Source organism: Hordeum vulgare, chromosome 6H (genome assembly GCF_904849725.1).
Source record: "Hordeum vulgare subsp. vulgare chromosome 6H, MorexV3_pseudomolecules_assembly, whole genome shotgun sequence".
Lineage (NCBI taxonomy): Eukaryota > Viridiplantae > Streptophyta > Magnoliopsida > Poales > Poaceae > Hordeum > Hordeum vulgare.
Window position 1 is genome coordinate 2,660,257 of NC_058523.1, and position 22,724 is coordinate 2,682,980.

Here is a 22,724-nt window from a genome sequence, read left to right on the forward strand (position 1 = left end):
AGAGTAAGCCTTTTCCTTTTCTACACTATATTCCAACCAATCAAAGTCCTTATACCATGCTGGCCGAAAGCGCCTTTCATCTTTATTTGGTGGAAAATTGTGATCAATTGGTTGAGTTGGACCCATCCCTAGGTAAGTAAATCTAACATCCACTCCAATATTTGGGCTAAATATATGTATTGGAATGTGAAGTCCTGGATCACCTTGTATGTCATCTACACAAAAATCGGTTATACCTTCATGTCCTGAATAAAGATTCTACTCCACTGTGGTTTCAACAGAATCTGTAGCTTGTTCAGTAGGTGTGAAATTTGCATGATCTCCTTCCATGGAATGTGTAACTCATTCAAAATGTGCTTGATTTTGATGAAAAGAATGTGTTGTAGCAACAGGACTGGTTGTAGCATTCCCACTTTCGAGGGTACTTGGATTTGGATTGGAGCTACTGCCACTACCAACAGCCTCAAAATATCTTGCCAAACCTGCAATTCATCACAGAAAATGTCTCTAAGGGTGTTTTATGTTGGGGGACCAACTGTCATGGAATGGAATGGTTCTATTCCAAAGCAACACGTTCGTTCCATTCCTGTTTTTGGTAGGAGCAAAAGAGTAGAATAGGCCGGTTCGGTTTCGATGTTTGGTTGGAAGCACGTAATGAAAAATGGAACGACATAAAATACAAAATTATAATAGCATTTTGTTCTAATTTGAAGAAAGACAACATAACAATACATATTCACAAGCTTATAACACATAAATATAGTTTTTCACCTCCTATGAGACAACTGTTTTGAACAAAGCATGATTTGTCATCAACATATAAACCTGTATTTATTTAAAATTTGTAGTCACAATAACTTTTCTGAAAATAGATAACAAAATTTGTCCCCGGATTCAACAAAAAGAAGCTGAGTACCCTATTTACATCGATTCTCAATCAGCTACTGCTGCATCAAAATTGATGCTGGTATCATTCGACTATGATCAACACGAGGCTCTTTCGTCACAAATAGTTATAATCTAATTGTACACAATTGACATGAGCTACAAATAAATGTTGCAAATATATAGAAGCAAAATTACATGACATAATATCGTTTAAACTGAACTATGTAACATATTATAAATCCATAGAAAAATATGATAATTCAAATGAATACTTGGAATGACGTGATTGTAGTATTGCACATGTGTACTTAGCGTGGCCAGGTGATAGATGATGAAAGTTCTTGCTCTAGACTATAGCAACTAGAGGTGGCTTTTGATGTTGAATTACCAGCATTGACAACATTCATTGGTGCATCACAATTACCAACCTTTGGGCGTAAAAAAGGCTCAATCACTTCATCACCAGCTGGGAGAAGTTTGCATTTTCTTTGCCTCTTAGTTCGCAGGAATTGCAACCTCATATCTACTTCTTTCATAGTAGGTCTGTCTCTTCCTTTGAATCTCAAGCATGCTTCCGCAAGTGAGCAAATATCATCAATCTCTTCCGGGTTTGCCTCTTTGACAACCTCAGGATCCATTATTTCCATGACAACTCCCTCTTGCAATCCTTCCACGAAATAATGGGACAAGTTTTGTTTTCCACCTAGATCATTGATGAAAATTGGTTTTCTTCTTGTCAGAAGTTCCACAAGTATTACTCCAAAACTATACACATCACTCTTTTCAGTTAGCTGCCCAGTATGGTAATACTCTGGATCTAGGTAACCAAATGTTCCTTGGACAATAGTCACCACATGAGTCTCATCGAGGGAAAGAGACCTTGAAGCACCAAAGTCAGATACCTTTGTAGCAAAGCTGCTATCCAATAGTATGTTAGAAGATTTCACATCTCTATGGAAAATAGGTATTGCAGCAGCCGAGTGCAGATAAGCAAGTGCTCCTGCTGCTTCTACTGCAATCCTAATGCGATCATCCCATGACAACAAACATTTGGAAGTGTAGTCAATGTGAAGAAGGTCATGCAATGTGCCATTAGATATAAACTCGTACACTAGCAAAGGCACCTCAGATTCAAGGCAACAACCAAATAGCTTTACCACATTGCGATGAATAATTTGAGATAAGATAGCAACCTCATTGATAAACTGGTCTATCTCAGTCTGCTCCACAATTTTGGATCTTTTAATAGCCACCACTCGTTGGTCACATAGAATCCCTTTGTAGACTGTACCATGTCCTCCACGACCAAGAATACGAGTGGCATCAAAGTTGTTGGTTGCCTTTTCTAGTTCCTCCAAGGAGAATATCTTTGTTTTGTTTGTTGCACTTTCATCTGAGATCAACTGCTGCAAGAGCAGGCCTTGATTTTTCTTGAAGTGTGCTTGTCGGATTCTCTTCTGGATGCCTTTCTTCCACTTATCGGCAAATACAACTACACAGACTGCAATAATTATGGATCCAAGACCACATCCAGTTCCAGTTGCAATACCTACATTTAATCATCGCTCTCTGAGTCACTCTGCATTTGGTTAGTTGTAATTGAAATGAGGAGATATTTGTATGTATGACTTACCCAAAAGAATATTGTGTTGCTTCGCTGATCTAACACATTGCCTTTTTATCGGATCAAACTCTTTTCCATGTGGACAACTTGAGCAAGTGTAATTTCCAAGGGTATTTTGACATGTCCCATTGCAGTAGTTTGGTAGTTTGCATTCATCAATATCTGTAGATACTCTCATTAGTTATATATTGGTGGGTAATGTACGTATTACTACCTGCTAAAAAAATGTTAGATTAAATTCCTATGATCTCAAAGCATAAATTGAAAATCCTTTAGGGTTGCATGGTGTTTTCATATATTTTTAATTGAAAATCATATTTTCGTCCCACAACTATTATAAAAATATAGAAACTAGCCCTCACTTTTAAAACCTGGAAACCTTACACGCTGAACTCCTAAACTTGACATGTTTAGTCCCCAATACCATTCCAGATGGTTTTCGACCGACGTGGACACAATTGACCATAAATTGAAACATGACCCGGTTTTGACCGCCACGTCACATAAGTGGCCATGTCATATTTTTATTAGCCTGTTTCATAAATTTTGGATTATCGCCCAAACATAAGTTCAAAATCTGGCTCAGATTGCCGGAGATGGTGCATTATGCGTTGTGTCCTCCCTGGAAGTGCTGCTTGCGGGTGATTTTGGTGACGGGTAAGGGGTGTTGAGGGTGGGATATTTGGGTCACTCCGAATTTCGAGCAACGTGTTTTACCTGGTTGGTAGTGTCCCCATTTCCTCATGGGTGGCGGCGTGTGTATATCAGTTCCAGCGGTGTACCCCCTTTGACCCATCAATAGGTGTTAGTGTTCCCTTTCCCAGAAGTAGTAGTGCACTGAACATTCAGTTCTTCTCTTTAGACAATAACATACAATGTTACTGAATGTCCCATGTGCTCTTCTCGATGTCCTTTTTTCTCCTTCCTCAGCGGCTGCTCTAAGTGGCATTCCAAGTGCTCTCCGGTGTCCTTGGTCATGCTCTTCTGTTCCTATGTGATGGTCGCTGCTAACGCCAACATGACTCGCCTATGGCCGCTACCTGTTGCTTGCTCATAGCCACATGAAAACATAGATTTTCTATATTTTCTATTTCCCCCCTTTTTTTCTTCTTCACAGGACTACTTGCTGCCTGCTGATAGCCACATGGAAACACAGATTCTTTTTTCCTTTCTTTTTCCTTCTCCTTCTCCACATGACTATTTCCGGTGTGCGTGTTGCAACTGCTGTGCCAATATTGCAGCAATGTCTACATCATTATTTTTTGATTCTCCAAAATTGATGTGGTCTTTTCAAGCAATGCGTCCAAATTATGCTGAATTTTCCAGGGAGAATGTCGACCATACATTAGTCAGCGAAGACTGTGTCTATCGTTGTATATCTTACCATTACTAGCAAAAGGGCCCATGCGTTGCAACGGGAGAAAGAAATACCACACGACACACGCTCTTAATTTATAAAAAATGTCTATAATTTGAGAATTTATAGTTACGATACAAATAAAGATGGTTTTATCCTACAAAAATGCAGTTCAAAATTTCACAGGTCTTCTATTTTAACACGGCTTGTATGTAGATTTAATACGTACAAAGAATCAGTCAAGTGACCTTCAGTTTCATCTCTAATCCTGATTTTGTTGACGTGTTCATTCCCAACCCGGATGAGTACCGGTATGAAAGAAAGACGAATAATGACTTATTTATTAAGATTGCACCCTAGACAGTATTTTTATTAAACGTTTAACAGATAAAATAATATCATAGTTAAATTCTACATATTTTTCTAATCAAATTCCATGTATAATATGTTAAATTTGGAGTTACAGTTTAAAAGATATGAGTATTTAAATATATATATATATATATATATATATATATATATACTACGAGTTTAATGTCATAAACAGTAAGGGCTTTTTTGTAAAATCACCTTGGTGGATTTTCCGACGAAAGCGATAGCCTCTTTATTATTAGGTAAAGATTTGGACAGCTGCACCGAATTTGCGTGGCTCCAACATATTGCTTTGTTATTCTTTCTGAGGGACGAAAATCTTTCAACCCGCTCAGGAAAAAAAAGAACAATATTTATCTTTGCTTCTCGAAGATATGTTATTAATAGACCAGTATTGTGATATTTTCATAATTGAGCGAGCTGCTTCGACCTTTTAGTATTTGTACTACTTTTCATAATTGAGTGAGCTTGCACTATGTATTATGTCATCACTATGTATTGATGGACGTGTATACTGCTGGACGTGTATTCAGAGGGGATGCACCTCAAATGTTGTCGTCCGGCATTGATTTGATCTTTCTCTCCACAAACATCTATATATTTATACCTATACTAATGAGGCAAAATTTGGGGTGCATTCCCTAATTAGTTTTGTAGCAGCTCTGAAGATACCTCATTGAAATAGTGATGGAGTCTATAGCAACATAAAAGATGTCCACATGGAAAAAATGATCAACAGTAACATTGTTTCTTCTACCTTTTCTTTATTTCCCCCATTTTGAAAACATGTCATCCATATTTGGTATTGGAATGTCATTTTTGGTGCAAAATGCTTTAACATCTTCCAAGAGTGGCTCCCAACCATCATTACTCCAATTGATCAAACGTGTTCTCACGCCCATAACCAATGACATTGCCTGGAATGGCGCAATTATAATTCACAAGGTTAGATGCATGTCAATTTACACGAAGAACATAGATCATGCTTACAACATAACCATCACATACCTGAACAACATTTTGATCCTTCTTTTGCAATAGAAGAAATAAATCATTTGTCATACGAAGGAGTTTTGACATCATCTTTAGGATGAATACACAACTAAAAGTCTCCATTTGATGAACCAAACCTCCTGCCCTACATGGAACACGCACATCATCCTCAAAAATGCCCAAAACTTCTATCACCGTATCCCACATTGATTCAATGCGAGATAAATTTCTGTAATGGGAGCCCCATCTTGTATCTCCCGGTCTAACTAGAGATGTTTCTTGATTTTTTCCCTATTCCCGTGGGCACCTCACCTCCATCAATTTTAGCCAAAAGAACTTCCTTTTTCTTATCAAGTAACATATCCTTCCTCCTACAAGATGAATTGCTGAGATTGACAATCATGGTCACATAGTCGAAAAAAATCCTCAACACCCTTGCAACATCTCGAAACTGCAACAACTATCAACTGAAGTTGGTGAGCAAAGCAGTGAATAAAGAAAGCATGAGGGTTCTCATCACGAATTAACTTTTGAAGGCCATTAAATTCTCGTCTCATCTTAGATGCACCATCATACTCTTGCCCTCGTAGTCTTGCTACAAGCAGACCATATTTAGCAAAAACCTCCAATAATGCCTTCTTCAAAGATGCTGATGTTGTGTCTGGGACGTTCTTAATGCCCAAAAACCTTTCCATGTCTCTCCTTTTTTTGCTCTGCACAAAAATCATACAATTAGTTGACTCACTATACTAATCTAGATAGAACAAACTCAAAAGTACTTAACATACTTGCACCCGAACCTCACAACCACGACCATTTGTTCTTTCTCCGAAATACCACGACACTCATCAATAAGAACAGAGAAAAGGCAACCATACATCTCTTCTTTGATTGCTTTGGTGACCTCCATTGCAGAATGCTTAGCAAATGCTTTTTGAATGATTCCAGAAGTCATTTTGGCATTTTTAGGACATATATCAACAAATGCAACCTTCACTTACTGATTCCTTTCTTTGACCCAATCATGTAACTCTAATTTTTTTTCCTTGTTCAAAGAAGTAGTGGATTCATCATGTCCACAAAAAGGTTCACCTTGTAATGCGAGATAATTTATAATGCCGAAAGATGTGTCCACACGAGTTTCATATTTCTCGAGTGAACCTTTGGTGTAAGTTGTTACTTTACTTTTCAAACTTGCCTTTTGAGTTTTGAAATCATCACATGTTGTCCTTGAAATATTGTGGATACTAGATGACCCACCAACATGTTTACGGAATGCTGCAACTGTATTTTTCCAACTGTCATACCCTGATTTGTAGAAAACCTCATATCCAAATTTATCATACATTCGATCATGCTTAGAGAGAAAACAATCAAAGCAATAAGCCTTTTCCTTCTCTACACTATATTCCAACCAATCAAAGTCCTTATACCATGCTGGCCGAAAGCACCTTTCATCTTTATTCGGTGGAAAATTGTGATCAATTGGTTGAGTTGGACCCATCTCTAGGTAAGTAAATCTAAAATCATCTCTAATATTGGGGCTAAATCTATCTATTCGAATGCGAAGTCCTGGATCACCTTATGTCATCTACACAAAAAACGGTTATACCTTCAAGTCCTGAATAAACATTCTCCTCCACTGTGATTTCAACAGAATCTGTAACTTGTTCAGTACGTGTGAAATTTGCATTATCTACTTCCACGGAATCTGTAACTCGTTCAACATGTGCTTGATTTTGATGAAAAGAACGTGTCGTAACCACGGGGCTAGTTGTAGCATTCCGACTTTCGTGGGTACTTGGATTTGGATTGAAACTACTGCGACTACCAACAACCTCAAAATATCTTGCCAAACCTGCAATCCATCACAGAAAATGTCTCTAAGGGTGTTTTTGGTTCGGGGACCAACTGTGATGTAATGGAATGGTTCCATTCCAAAGGAACGGGTCCGTTCCATTCCTATGTTTGGTAGGAGCAGAAGAGTAGAATAGGCCGGTTCCGTTTTTCTGTTTGGTTGGAAACACGTAATGCAAAATGGAACGACTTAAAATTCAAAATAATAATAGCATTCCATTTGTAATTTGAAGAAAGAAAACATAACAACACATATTGACAAGCTTATAACACATAAATATAGTTCTTCACCTCCTATGAGACAATTGTTTTGAACAAAGCATGATTTATCATCAAGATATAAACCTCTATTTATTTAAAATTTGTAGTCACAATAACTTTTCTGAAAATAGACAACAAAATTTGTCCCTGGTTTTAACAAAGAGAAGCTGAGAACCCTATTTACATCGAGAACAAAATTGATTCTCGATCAGCTGCTGCTGCATCAAAATTGATGCTAAAATCATTCGACTTTCATCAACATGAGGCTCTTTAGCTGAATGGATCAATCAAACAAAAAGATCCATACGAAACTGCTTCTGCTTGCTGAATGGATCTTGGTCCATGGCCACAACAGCTCATCACGCATGGCCGCCGCCACCGCGGCAGCACATACGTGTGTTGTCGCCCTCTTAGTGGCCGCTGGCCGAGCACCGAACGCAGCCGCCTCACTAGTGGGGACAGGGCCTATAGCCCCGGCCCGTAAGGGGCTTTAGTCCCGGTTCAGCAACCGGGACTAAAGGGGTGAGACTAAAGCCCTAACCTTTAGACCCGACCCTATTACAAGCCGGGACTAAAGGTGCTCCACGTGGGCGTCTCGTAGCGCCCCAGGGGCAGGCCCTTTAGTCCCGGTTCGTTACACGGACCGGGAGTAAAGATTTTCAGATTTTGCTGGTTTTTGGGTTTTTTTTGAATGATATTATTTTTGGGTTTTAGGGTTTTAGGGTTTAGGTGTTTGGGAGATTAACGTGATGCCTCGTTTGGTGTTCGGAAATTAGTTTTCATATAATTTAAATAGAAATAATTATGCATATATATATAAGATTAACTTATCTTACAAGCGAGCATATATATACAATTATATGCAGATCTGAATTATCGGGACTAGAGCCCGTCTATTCTATTACATGGACGAACATCAGTAATGGCCCCTACTTACACTAAATCGTCCTTTGTCATCTATAGCTTCCGCCCTCAGAAATCCTGCAAGCTCCTCTGCAACAGCAATCACGCGTTGCTCTGGTAGGACCTTCGTCCTCATGGCCGTGTGCTATATAAGAAGAGGAGATAAATATGAATATCAATCATGATAACAAAGAATGACGAGTAAAAATAGAGGTGTGAATGTTCATTGCTTACGTCGAATCTGTGATCCTTGAGCTCAGAGGTAAACGTGCGAATGGTCTCGCAACCATAGTATCCGCATAGATGCGTTCCCCGTGGTTGTTGGTCGCACTTTACGAGAATAGAATATATATAATCAAAATAATAATCTAGCATCATAAATGTATTGAAAATTAATAGAAGTATATCATACTACTACTTACCTGAGCCGCTCTAAAGGTCAGCTTCTCAGGAAAGTTACCGGGAGTCACGCACTTGAACCGCTTCCAAACCCTGCCCGACAAGGATAATGATTTGCTAAGTTTTTCATTAATTGATATATCAGAAAATCATCGAAAGAGATCGATAGAGAGCAAGAATGATTAAAATTACCCTTGAAGCATGTCCTGCAGGCTTTGGAACTGTTCCAAGGGTCTCGATAATGGGTCGAAGGCATCAACTCTTCCCTTATCAATTTGAATGTCCAACAGAATCCAATGGAAGCTGCACATGTATATATATATGTGTGTGTGTGTGTCAGTAACTTATAAATTACACTTATAAGTCAATGGACACAACAGAATAAAGACCCTCACCAGAAGTTGTATGGAAACAGTATGTGGTCACAGAAATTTTGATCTATTAGAAACCTTAGAAGGTTTTCCTCCGTCTCCTTGGGTTTATCAGTTAACGTCGCTATATGTATTTTATCTGGGTCAATAAACCCAATATTTAGGATGGTCTTACTTTTACAATCCAGAATCTTCATTCTGCATAATAGAGTACAAGTTATATATAGACAATGAATTGAAATAACTAAACAAGTTATATGTAGACAACGAATTGAAATACTTACACACAATAACAACTCATAAACGATTTGTCGAGGGCGTCGCCATTGTACATCTGGAAGAGTTCGTCAAAGTCGATATGGATTTCTTTGGAGCGGTCGTAGTACTCCCGTGGGACACTCAGCACGATCATCGTTCTCCCATTCTTTGATTCACTTAAGTACCATTGATGCAAGTAACACATATTTGTTGGGAGATCATCTTTGCTGACCAAAGGCTCTCCCATGACAAACTGTGGCTTAGGGGCTACCACAGCCTTGGGTATCCTGTCGTCTTGGGAAGCCAGCAAATCTTCAACCGAGATACCACATTGAGCCGCCAACTCCTTTGCTCTTTCAAACGCTTGCCCCTGCACTGGAGGGGGAACATTCTCGGTTAACACCTTGAGGGGTGGGATCGACTGTTTGGCCTGTTGTCCAAGCTGAGGAACGTCTGAATTTTCTTGCTTGTAGTTGAACTTGATTTGCTCCCACATGCACTTGCACGTGAGCTGCTCTTTTTCACTTCCTTCTGCAATGTGTGTGTATAGTCATCAGGCTTATAGCGTAAGTCATACTGTGATGGAAGGGTTATGAAGTCTTTTGCCCATGCTATTTGCTTCTCGGTGTATTCCGGGCGGGGCTCGGGTTCCTTCTTTTTCATCTGCGCATCATGATGTTCCTTTGCTATCCTAGCGTTTTCCTCGAGGGTACGATCATAAGGTGTGATAGGCAGATTAGCATGAGGTACCTTTGGGAGGGGCGACCGTTTGCGCTTTGGGGGGCTCCGTCGCTTAGGAATCATCGGCGGAGCGTTCTTGGTGGCACGTTTCGGCTTAGTATCCTGTCCGGGCGACGGCAGAGACGGACGACCCAAGTCCGGCGGCGGTAATCGAGATGGACTCGTGTTGTGCTGGACGACGTCATGTGGAGGGCTTGGAGGTAATGGAGGTGTAGGTGACCTGCGACGACTCGGAGGCGGTGTTGTCCTTGGGGCCGAGCCAGGAAGCTTGATGTAGTTCTTGTCCCATAGGATGACTCCACCCAGTACTTCTCCGAGTGTCCTCTCATCTTCGGGTCCAGCTATGTCGAGCTCCATATCATGAAACCCCGTCATGATTTCATCCACCCCGACTTTAGCAAAGCCAGCTGGAATCTCACGGCCATGCCAGCGTGCATCAGGGCCAGAAGGTAAAGCTTGTCCGACAGCCACCTTCATGGATATGTTCTTGAATTTCTGATGGAGTTCACATGATATTGACTCCTTGATTCCATCCTCGGGGTAGCCGGGACCGCCCTCTATCATTCTTCGTGCATCGTCGGGCGGGGCCTCAGATTCAGCCACGCTGCTTTTCCGCTTAGATGGGGCGCCGGTAATATCAAGTGCAGTATCTTCCTGGCGCGGTACTCCTCTAAGCTCATCAATCTGCTTTTGTAGCTCGTTAATCCTAGCAAGCAACTGGTTGAACTTGTCATTCTCCTGATCCTGCTGCCGCTTCTTTGCTCTCTGGCAAACCCAAGCCACCACGGGTCTTGGTCTCTGGCAAACCCAAGCCACCACGGGTAAGAAGGACCGAAGCCTCGCGTTCGTCCTCCATGTTCGTCATTGCCGAGGACCTGTGTGAGCAAATCTTTATCTCTATCTGTAGTGAACTTTCTTCTTCCCTCCTTAATTTCTTTCACTATCCTTTTCCAATTCTCCCTGGGTATCCTAAGACCGTCATTGCAGATGAGGTCCCCTGTTTTTTCGTCGTACGACCCACCATGCGCAAGGAACCAATTTCTTGCTCTCAATTCCCACTCATCACGGAGTGGTTCAGGTACGATGCCTTTATCTAGCAGATCTTGCTCTTTCTTATCCCACTTTGGGATGGCAGTCTCATAGCCCCCTGGCCCCAGCTTGTGGTGATATTTCTTCTTGTCGGCATTTATCTTGTTCTTTTCTGATAATTCCTGGGCATCTTCTGACTCCTTGTACTCTTCAAATGCCTTCCAGTGATTCGCCTGCTTGGCTAGATACCCCTCGAATACTGGCACTTTCTTTGTCTTCAAATAGTTTTTCCATAGCTTCTTCTTCCAGCTACGGAATAGTTCGACCATCTTCTTTAGAGTCCACTGCTTGACTTTGGCCCTCAGTTTGTCTGCGGCGTCTTCATTCTCACATTCTGGCAGGTTGAAATGTGACATGAGATCATTCCAAAGATTATCTTTGTACCTTTCAGCGACATAGTCACTATCGGCTTCCCCTTTGCGCTTGTTCCACTCCCGAACGCTGATCGGGACGTTATCCCTAACGAGAACTCCGCATTGCTTCTTGAATGTGTCAGCAGCATTCTTAGGAAGCTTGGGTTCGCCCGTAGGCATTATCACCTCAAAGGTGTAATGCGTCCGTGCATCCAACTTTCTAGTCGGGCCTCGTTTCGTAGTTTTGCTCGATGTGGAGGCCTAAGAGGGAGAAACATTCGTCAAATGAATGTATATGTATACAATATAGAGCTATCTCCAATATTTTTCACATATTACAAGTGATTGTCGAACTTCATATGTATACCTCGCCGGACTTTATTATTTCTTCACCGGCTTCTCCATCAGTGGAGCTATCACCTTCTCCGTCATTGGACCTATCTCCTGCCCCATCGGCTTCATCTTCGTGTCGCTCGACCTCCATTCCAACGTCATGGTTTAGATATGACGACGGAGATTCAGCTGGTTCAACATCGGGGCCTTCTTTGATTATATCTTCGAGAAGTTCTTCCTCTTCGAGGTTCCTGATATGTGGATCCATAGTTATGTTGGGGAACGTCGCATGGAAAACAAAAAATTTCCTACGCGCACGAAGACCTATCATGGTGATGTCCATCTACGAGAGGGGATTTCGGATCTACGTACCCTTGTAGATCACACAGCAGAAGCGTTAGTGAACGCGGTTGATGTAGTGGAACGTCCTCACGTCCCTCGATCCGCCCCGCGAACCGTCCCACGAACCGTCCCGCAATCCGTCCCACGATCCGCTCCGATCTAGTGCCGAACGGACAGCACCTCCGCGTTCCGCACACGTACAGCTCGACGATGATCTCTGCCTTCTTGATCCAGCAAGAGAGACGGAGAGGTAGATGAGTTCTCCGGCAGCGTGACGGTGCTCCGGAGGTTGGTGGTGATCTAATCTCAGCAGGGTTCCGCCCGAGCTCCGCAGAAACGCGATCTAGAGGTAAAACCGTGGAGGTATGTGGTCGGGCTGCCGTGGCAAAAGTTGTCTCAAATCAGCCCTAAAACCCCACTATATATAGGAGGGAGGGAGGGGAGGAGGCAGCCTCAAAACCTAAAGGTTTGGCCGAAATTGGAGGTGGAGGAGTCCTACTCCAATCCTACTTGGAGTAGGATTCCACCTTCCCACTTGGAAACTCTTTCTACCTTGTGTTTTTTCCTTCTCAAACCTTATGGGCCTTAGTGGGAACTTATTCCATCCCACTAGGGGCTGGTTTATCTCTTCCCATAGCCCATGAGACCCCTTGTGGCGTGACACCCCTCCTGATGGTCCCCGGCACCCCTCCCGACACTCCCAATACACTACCGATGAGCCCGAAACCTTTCCGGTAATGCACGAAAACCTTCTGGTAACCAAATGAGGTCATCCTATATATCAATCTTCGTTTCCGGACCATTCCGGAAACCCTCGTGACGTCCGTGTTCTCATCCGGGACTCCGAACAACATTCGGTAACCAACCATATAACTCAAATACGCATAAAACAACATCAAACCTTAAGTGTGCAGACCCTGCGGGTTCGAGAACTATGTAGACATGACCCGAGAGACTCCTCGGTCAATATCCAATAGCGGGACCTGGAAGCCCATATTGGATCCTACATATTCTATGAAGATCTTATCGTTTGAACCTCACTGCCAAGGATTCATATAATCCCGTATGTCATTCCCTTTGTCCTTCGGTATGTTACTTGGTTGAGATTCGATCGTCAGTATCCGCATACCTATTTCAATCTCGTTTACCGGCAAGTCTCTTTACTCGTTCCGTAATACAAGATCCCGCAACTTACACTAAGTCACATTGCTTGCAAGGCTTGTGTGTGATGTTGTATTACCGAGTGGGCCCCGAGATACCTCTCCGTCATACGGAGTGACAAATCCTAGTCTTGATCCATACTAACTCAACGAACACCTTCGGAGATACCTGTAGAGCATCTTTATAGTCACCCAGTTACGTTGCGACATTTGATACACACAAAGCATTCCTCCGGTGTCAGTGAGTTATATGATCTCATGGTCATAGGAACAAATACTTGACACGCAGAAAACAGTAGCAACAAAATGACACGATCAACATGCTACGTCTATTAGTTTGGGTCTAGTCCATCACATAATTCTCCTAATGATGTGATCCCGTTATCAAGTGACAACACTTGCCTATGGTGAGGAAACCTTGACCATCTATGATCAACGAGCTAGTCAACTAGAGGCTTACTAGGGACAGTGTTTTGTCTATATATCCACACATGCACTGTGTTTCCAATCAATACAATTATAGCATGGATAATAAACCATTATCATGAACAAAGAAATATAATAATAACTAATTTATTATTTCCTCTAGGGCATATTTCCAACAAGTTCTGCAAAAAACGGATTCTCTTAAACTTTGTACCAAAAAAGAATTATTCTATCAGGAACTCCGTTCCAAAACAAGTTTAGTCCCGGGTCGTGGCAAAACCAAATCGTAAAATAAAGTAGTATTCAAATTAGCATGCATTCAATTATAAGCAAATACATCATCTCTTTTGTCCGTACATCGTCGAATATTATCACTAATACTCATCGAATACTATCATACATATAGCATCACTTATACATCTAGAACCGTAGCGCCCGACGGGTATCGGCGCGGGCGGTGGACACCCAAAGAGAAGGAACCATCACAGGATCATAGCTCTAGTGAGATCCCCGAAGAACCTGCCAGGTATGCTCGAACCTGCCCTCCAACGCAACCATGTAGCGACGGACGTGCTCATCCTCCTCGCTGACATGGTGACGTACCACCTCCGCGGTGTCCGGAAGCCTCGGCACCCTCACTGGCCCACGGGACCGCCACCAAACAAGGATCGGGTCAACGACGGGTTGGCTCCTCACCAACCTACACCACCGGAAGGTAGCACCTCCCAATACCAGCCGGGCGGAGCCCAGTCCCGGACAGGGCCCCTCTAATCAAGCAGGTGTCCTCCGCCGAGTCGACGACGAGGATGCGGGATAGGCATCGTAAAATGAACTAAAAAATAAACTAGTTCTATTAATTTTCTTGCTAAAAATAAACAATTAACACTTAAGCATATACAATAGCAAAATTAAACTATTAACACTTAAGCATATACAATATTACTAATTTCCTTTTTCTTCTCATCTCCTCCTCTTCTTATTCTCCTTTTTCTTCTTTTCTTCTCCTCCTCTTCTTATTTTCCTTTTTCCTAATTTTAAATATTACTAACCCTAATAATCTAGCACAATCCTAATAACAATAGGAATTAAATGACAAAAAAATCATTTTCTTCCCTTTTTCTTCCTTTCTTCTCCTTTTTCATCTTTTCTTATCCTTTTTCTTCTTTTATTCTACTGGCCGGAGTGTTGGGGAGGAGGGGGCGGGGGGCTTACCGGCCGAAGGTGTCGACGGCGCGCGGCGAGGAGGACGGCGCGGAATACGGCACGGCGGCGAGGAGGACGGCGCGGCGGCGAGGAGGACGGCGAGGAGGATGGCGCGGCAACGAGGAGGACGGCCGACGGCGAGGAGGACGACAGGCGGCGGCGAGCAGGACGGCGGGCAGCCTGACAGCGTTGTCGAGTTGGTCGCTGTGCCGCGCCGGGCAGGAGAATGAGAGGAAGAAGAAGAGAAATGGACGATTTGGGTTGGAAATTTTCGAAGTCCCGCTTATATAGGTGGATCTATAGTCCCGGTGCGTGGCTCGAGCCGGGACTAAAGACCCCCTTTAGTCCCGGGTGGAGCCACGACCCGGGACTAAAGGCCTCTTTTCGGGCAGACCAAGAGGCGGGAAGCAGGGGGTCTTTAGTCCCGGTGCGTGGCTCCAGCCGAAACTAAAGGGTGTCTTTATTCCCGGGGCGTGGCTCCACCCGGGACTAAAGCCCCTCCTCGGCTGCACGATAAGTTTAGTCCCACCTCGTCCAGCGAGGGGGACTAACACTTGTTTATAAGCCCCGTCGCAGCTTGTCCATCGAGCTCCTCTCTAAAGCAGGCTTACGGGCCTAAACTTACTGAAAATTGAAACTATATTCGAAATTGTGGAGAAAATTCAATCTAAATTAAAACTGAATTTAGATTGAATTTTCGCTATGAATTCTCATATAGTTTCAATTTTTTTCTATTTTCAAAATTAATTATTTTGACTATCCAAACTATTAACTTATTTTGTTATTTTCAATTAAAAACAATGTTTATTAAAAATTCTTTTTGTATATTTGAGAATTTGACAAAACTATGATAATGAATAGCGTTTGAAATTGAATAAATAATGCAAAACTATTTTCTATTTTCAAAATTAATTATTTTGACTATCCAAACTATTAACTATTTTGTTATTTTCAATTAAAAACTATGTTTATTGAAAATTCTTTTTGCATATTTGAGAATATGACATAACTATGATAATGAAAAGTGTTTGAAATTGAATAAATAATGCAAAAATATTTTCTATTTTCAAAATTAATTATTTTGACTATCCAAACTATTAACTTATTTTGTTATTTTCAATTAAAAAGTATGTTCATTAAAAATTCTTTTTGCATATTTGAGAATTTGACAAAACTATGATAATGAAAAGTGTTTGAAATTGAATAAATAATTCAAAACTATTTTATATTTTCAAAAGTAATTATTTTGACTATCCAAACTATTAACTATTTTGTTATTTTCAATTAAAAACTATGTTTATTAAAAATTGTTTTTGCATATTTGAGAATTTGACAAAACTATGTTAATGAAAAGTGTTTGAAATTGAATAAATAATGCAAAACTATTTTCTATTTTCAAAAGTAATTATTTTGACTATCCAAACTATTAACTTATTTTTTTGAGCTAGTTGACCCTGAAATTGAAAAGCACTACAAATGAACTCTGAAAATGTTGAAAGTTGGCATGCTATCATCATTTCACCCACATAGCATGTGTGCAAAAGTTGAGAGGGCTACGGCAAAAACTGGATGCACTTCGTGTACAAAACGGACAATCTCTCTCGAAGTATCAGCGTTTCGAACGAGAACTCATCTCTTACAAAGGGATTTCAGTTTTTTGAACTTATTTGAACTCCGTGCTTTTTGTGTGTTCAAAATGCACCATTCAAAGGCACATCACAAAATTTCAACAATTTTTGACTTCATTTGGTATTCTTCGTGCATTTACTTATTTGTTTTTGAGCTAGTTGACCCTAAAATTAAAAAGCACTACAAATGAACTCTGAAAATGTTAAAAGTTGGCATGCTATCATCATTTCACCCACATAGCATGTGTTAAAAAGTTGAGAGGGCTACGACAAAAACTGGATGCACTTCATGTACAAAACGGACAATCTCTCTCGAAGTATCAGCGTTTCGAACGAGAACTCATCTCTTACAAAGGGATTTCATTTTTTGAACTTATTTGAACTCCATACTTTTTGTGTGTTCAAAATGCAACATTGAAAGGCACATCACAAATTTTCAGCAATTTCTGACTTCATTTGGTATTTTTCGTGCATTTGCTTATTTTTTTGAGCTAGTTGACCCTGAAATTGAAAAGCACTACAAATGAACTCTAAAAATGTTGAAAGTTGGCATGCTATCATCATTTCACCCACATAACATGTGTTAAAAAGTTGAGAGGGCTACGACAAAAACTGGATGCACTTCGTGTACAAAACGAACAATCTCTCTCGAAGTAGAAGCGACCCCCACAATAAGAGACGACATTCTACTTCTCTCATATATGGTGGACACTAGCTCACCTGATTTTTCAACCGTCGATGATGGTCGCTACTCCCACTTCCCCTAGTGCATAACCAATATCTAGCACAAGGAGAAGAAGGAAAAACGACCCCCCACAGCAACAGTCGACATTCTTCTTCTCTCATGTATGGTGGACACTCCCTCACCTGATTTTTCGACCGTCGATGATGGTCGCTACTCCTTCCCCTAGTGCATAAAAAATATCTAGCACAAAGAGAAGAAGGAGAAGCAACCCCCACAACAACAGTCATCATTCTTTTTCTCTCATGTATGGTGGACACTTCTTTTTGTATATATATGTGGTTGAAATGCATGATACCATGAAGTTAGAAAGGGCTAAACCATTCAAAAGTAGCAAATGAAGTTAGAAAGGGCTAAACCATTCAAATTTGGAAATTATATGGCACAAACAGAAACTATACATATATAAATTGGTCCAAGCAGTACATGATACTAGCCAAACAGTACATAATAATAGCTACCATAGATATATATACAAGTGTTCGACGTTGAGAACACTACTCGTCTGAATCGTCTGAATCAGAATGTCCACATTCCTCGAGGTGACGCTGGCCATACTTGACGACTCGAATCTTGCGGTACAACTCGTATGAAACGTATGCATCTTTTGCTGCATACTCAATGTTGATAGGATCAACTGGGCCCTTCTCCCAAAGTTTGTGCTGAGTCTTTGGGAAACTGGTCTTCATATCACCATATTCCTCGTCGATCAAGGCAACTGTCATATGAGCCATCGAAGTCCTCTCATGTCGAAGCCTGAATACCGTTTGGATATCAACGAGGCAACCAGTTGGTATCTCAATACCGAAGCTGTGCCTCATCTTCAGCTTGTCGTTCCTTATGTCAACGCTAGCAAAAGTGATGCCGCTGCTGCGAAGGAAGTCCATGAGTTCTGGACAATGCTTGTCACTCCTGCAACAGAAACAAATTAAAATGGAACAAATGTTACATACTGCTGCAATAAGGAAATATGTTTCACTACAACTAAAGAGAAAATTATCTTTAGGATTCAAATAGAACATATGCAATGGAACCTAGAGAGATCACTATAGCTATCCAATGGAACCTAGAGAGATCACTAGCTATATGCAATTTTCATGACTATGACATATCATATTGCTATCCAATGGAACATAGAGAGATCACTAGCTATATGCAATTTTCATAACCTTGGATCAAAGAACATCGCATAAAATTGTATCACTACAACTATGATTTCAATGGAACATATTGAACCAATCCGATTTTTCAGATTGTGGAACACTATTCCAATCAGATTGTGTTCACTACAACTAATCAAAATTGTTTCACTACAACTATTTGAAGCGAACCAACTATGATTCCAATGGAACATATTAAACACTAGTTGATTCTAATACGATTTTTCAGATTATGGAACACTATTCCAATCAGATTGTGTTCCCCTTCAACTAATCAAAATTGTTTCACTACAACTATTTGAAGGGAACCAACTTTGATTCCAGTGGAACATATTAAACACTAGTTGATTCTAATACGATTTTTCAGATTATGGAACACTATTCCAATTAGATTGTGTTCCCCTTCAACTAATCAAAATTGTTTCACTACAACTATTTGAAGGGAACCAACTATGATTGAAACAAATAAACTTACAATCTCATTATCTTGGATCAAAGAAAGCCTCAAAACTTACCTCGCCCATTGGAATATCAAGACATGGCGTGCGAAGCATAGTTGGATGACGGCAACACCGCGTTGATCGGCCGTGTACTCCAGATCAAGCCCCAAGAACTTCTCATGCTCCATTGCGTCGTCAAACCATTTTTCCTTCAACTGTTGAAGAAAAAACGGCACCTCCCTGCTCTCGTTCGTGTACACGACATCGAGCTTGGTCGTGCCATGTGCGAGCACCTTAAGAAATTTAGTTGGCATGGTGGAAGAAGAGAAGGGAAGAAGAGAGGAGAAGAACAGAGAGCAAGAGCGAGGGAGAAGAAGAAACAGAGAAATGGAGACTGTGTGCTTCGGTTCGTGCTTTTCATCGCCCGAAACGATGCGGGATGCAAACTGTTTGGGCCTTTATTCCCGGGTTGAGCCACCAACCAGGACTAAAGAGGTATACCAACGGTTGCCACCACTACGGCAGGCCACGTGCTAGTCCTTTAGTCCCGGGTTGAGCCACCAACCGGGACTAAAGGGGGATATGAACGGTTGCTACCACCACTGCCCCCCGCGTAGCCCTTTAGTCCCGGTTTGGGACACGAACCGGGACTAAAGGCTCCTTACGGGCCGGGACTAAAGCCTCGAGGGAGGCATTGAGAATTGGGGCGACGTGGCCGGGCCTTTAGTCCCGGCCCAGAGGCAGGCCGGGACTAAAGGGTCCCGGCCAAAGGCCCGTTTTCCACTAGTGCCTGTCTTCCCTAGCCATGAGCCGCGCGCCTCCCTGCTAGCCTATTTTCAAGACCGCCGCCTCGGCCTCGCCTGCAACATCTTCCCCTGATGCGGCTACCAAATCAGATTGCCACCGGCCCCCAGGTCAGATCGCCGCCGCTCCCCGCGGAGGCCTGGTCCCCACCGCCGTCGGAAATGCTCCTCACCCTGCCGCCAAGCTTCAAGACCGCTGACCTCGTCCGTCGTGCCACATTCCATAGATGAGGATACGAGGCAGAGGAGCAGCCGGCGGGGCGGATAGAGGGAGACTAGCAGCCAGCGGCACGGATAAGGAGAGGATAAGGAGAGGGAGACTAGCAGCCAGCTCTCGGACAGGTCCGACCCATGCCGTACCACCTCATTAATTACTGGAACCAAACACACCCTAAAATCATCAGATTGTAGATTGCTAAGTCATTCTCTAAAAATTACACTAAAATTCGGAAATATACCTCGCCCGTTAGTCTTTCGAAGCCTCTTTCTCTTCCTGTCCATCTTGCCGGATGCGGGATGTCTACTGTTGGCCCTTGGCCTCATGCACCGCCCCGTGCTGCTGCACTGCCCCTGCTAGCCGACAGACACAGGGACTGCGACATGCATGTTAACTGAACGTTATTGACCTGGTGATATCTCAGATCGAAGGTAGGTAGGTTGCTTCATGCATATAAATTTTAGACCTAACTTTTTTTAAAGGACGCAAAAGATATGCCTCATATATATATTAATTAAGGAGGAGAAAGTGTTTTTACAACACAATCCCAATTCACGGCATGACAATTATCAACAACAAAGACCATAGTTTATTTGCCCCGACTGTGATCCAAAGGTTTGCCCCAGGGTAGAGCCCCGATTGGCTGGCCACCACCGGCATCCATCGACCCATCCTTCTGTTGGAAATATGCCCTAGAGGCAATAATAAATTAGTTATGATTATATTTCTTCGTTCATGATAATCGTTTACTATCCATGCTATAATTGTATTGATTGGAAACACAATACTTGTGTGGATACATAGACAAAACACTGTCCCTAGTAAGCCTCTAGTTGACTAGCTCGTTGATCAAAGATGGCCAAGGTTTCCTGGCCATAGGCAAGTGTTGTTACTTGATAACGGGATCACATCATTAGGAGAATCATGTGATGGACTAGACCCAAACTAATAGACGTAGCATGTTGATCGTGTCATTTTGTTGCTACTGTTTTCTGTGTGTCAAGGATTTGTTCCTATGACCATGAGATCATATAACTCACTAACACCGGAGGAATACTTTGTGTGTATCAAACGTCGCAACGTAACTGGGTGACTATAAAGATGCTCTACAGGTATCTCCGAAGGTGTTCGTTGAGTTAGTATGGATCAAGACTGGGATTTGTTACTCCGTATGACGGAGAGGTATCTCGGGGCCCACTCGGTAATACAACATCACACACAAGCCTTGCAAGCAATGTGACTTAGTGTAAGTTGCGGGATCATGTATTACGGAACGAGTTAAGAGACTTTCCGGTAAACGAGATTGAAATAGGTATGCGGATACTGACGATCGAATATCGAGCAAGTAACATACCGAAGGACAAAGGGAATGACATACGGGATTATATGAATCCTTGGCACTGAGGTTCAAACGATAAGATCTTCGTAGAATATGTAGGATCCAATATGGGCATCTTGGTCCCGATATTGGATATTGACCGAGGAGTCTCTCGGGTCATGTCTACATAGTTCTCGAACCCGCAGGGTCTGCACACTTAAGGTTCGACGTTGTTTTATGCGTATTTGAGTTATATGGTTGGTTACCGAATGTTGTTCGGAGTCCCGGATGAGATCACGGACGTCACGACGGTTTCCGGAATTGTCCGGAAACGAAGATTGATATATAGGATGACCTCATTTGATTACCGGAAGGTTTTCGGAGTTACCGGGAATGTACCGGGAATGACGAATGGGTTCCGGGTGTTCACCGGGGGGGCAACCCACCCCGGGGAAGCCCATAGGCCTTGGGCGTGGCGCACCAGACCTTAGAGGGCTGGTGGGACAGCCCAAAAGAGCCCTATACGCATTGGAAGAAAAATCAAAGAGAAAAGGAAAAAAAAGAAGTAGGTGGGAAAGGGAAGAAGGACTCCACCTTGCAAACCAAGTAGATTTCGGTTTGGGAGGGGGAGACCTTCCCCCTTAGGTTCGGCCGACCCCTTGGGAGTCCTTGGACCCCAAGGCAAGGCTCCCCCCTCCTCCTCCTATATATAGTGGGATTTTAGGGCTGATTTGAGACAACTTTGCCACGGCAGCCCGACCACATATCTCCACGGTTTTACCTCTAGATCGCGTTTCTGTGGAGCTCGGGCGCAGCCCTGCTGAGACAAGATCATCACCAACCTCCGGAGCGCCGTCACGCTACCGGAGAACTCTTCTACCTCTCCGTCTCTCTTGCTGCATCAAGAAGGCCGAGATCATCGTCGAGCTGTACGTGTGCTGAACACGGAGGTGCCGTCCGTTCGGCACTAGATCGTGGGACTGATCGCGGCGCGGATCGAGGGACGTGAGGACGTTCCACTACATCAACCGCGTTCACTAACGCTTCTGCTGTACGGTCTACAAGGGTACGTAGATCACACATCCCCTCTCGTAGATGGACATCACCATGATAGGTCTTCGTGCGCGTAGAAAATTTTTTGTTTCCCATGCGACGTTCCCCAACAGTGGTATCAGAGCTAGGTTAATGCGTAGATGTCTTCTCAAGTAGAACACAAAAAAAAAAATTATGGGCGGTGATGTGCGTTTTGCTGCCCTCCTTAGTCTTTTCTTGATTCCGCGGTATTGTTGGATTGAAGCGGCTTGGACCGACATTACTCATATGCTTACGAGAGACTGGTTTCATCGCTACGAGTAACCCCGTTGCTCAAAGATGACTGGCAAGTGTTAGTTTCTTCAACTTTAGTTGAATCGGATTTGACCGAGGAGGTCCTTGGATGAGGTTAAATAGCAACTCATATATCTCCGTTGTGGTGTTTGCGTAAGTA

General features: G+C 42.5%; 1 protein-coding gene across 1 annotated transcript; it reads right to left on the bottom strand.

Annotated features, from left to right (window-relative positions):
• Nucleotides 1-817: 817 nt before the first annotated feature.
• LOC123404776 (putative wall-associated receptor kinase-like 16) lies at nucleotides 818-3,501 on the bottom strand. Its single transcript, XM_045098723.1, has 4 exons — nucleotides 3,387-3,501; nucleotides 3,230-3,297; nucleotides 2,522-2,674; nucleotides 818-2,437 (listed from the first exon to the last, which is right to left on the bottom strand). Exons 1-4 carry the CDS (start codon nucleotides 3,488-3,490, stop codon nucleotides 1,197-1,199), a joined length of 1,566 nt encoding a protein of 521 aa, XP_044954658.1. The 5' UTR covers nucleotides 3,491-3,501; the 3' UTR covers nucleotides 818-1,196.
• Between the last annotated feature and the right edge of the window lie 19,223 nt (nucleotides 3,502-22,724).

Bases quoted from the DNA above. Each gene is read 5' to 3' on its own strand.
- LOC123404776 (XM_045098723.1), bottom strand. From the start codon at position 3,490: ATGACCAAGGACACCGGAGAGCACTTGGAATGCCACTTAGAGCAGCCG. The intron at 2,675-3,229 runs GTAAAACACGTT...GAGTATCTACAG, and splicing joins ATGGGGACACTACCAACCAG to ATATTGATGAATGCAAACTA. The intron at 2,438-2,521 runs GTAAGTCATACA...GATTAAATGTAG, and splicing joins GCAACACAATATTCTTTTGG to GTATTGCAACTGGAACTGGA.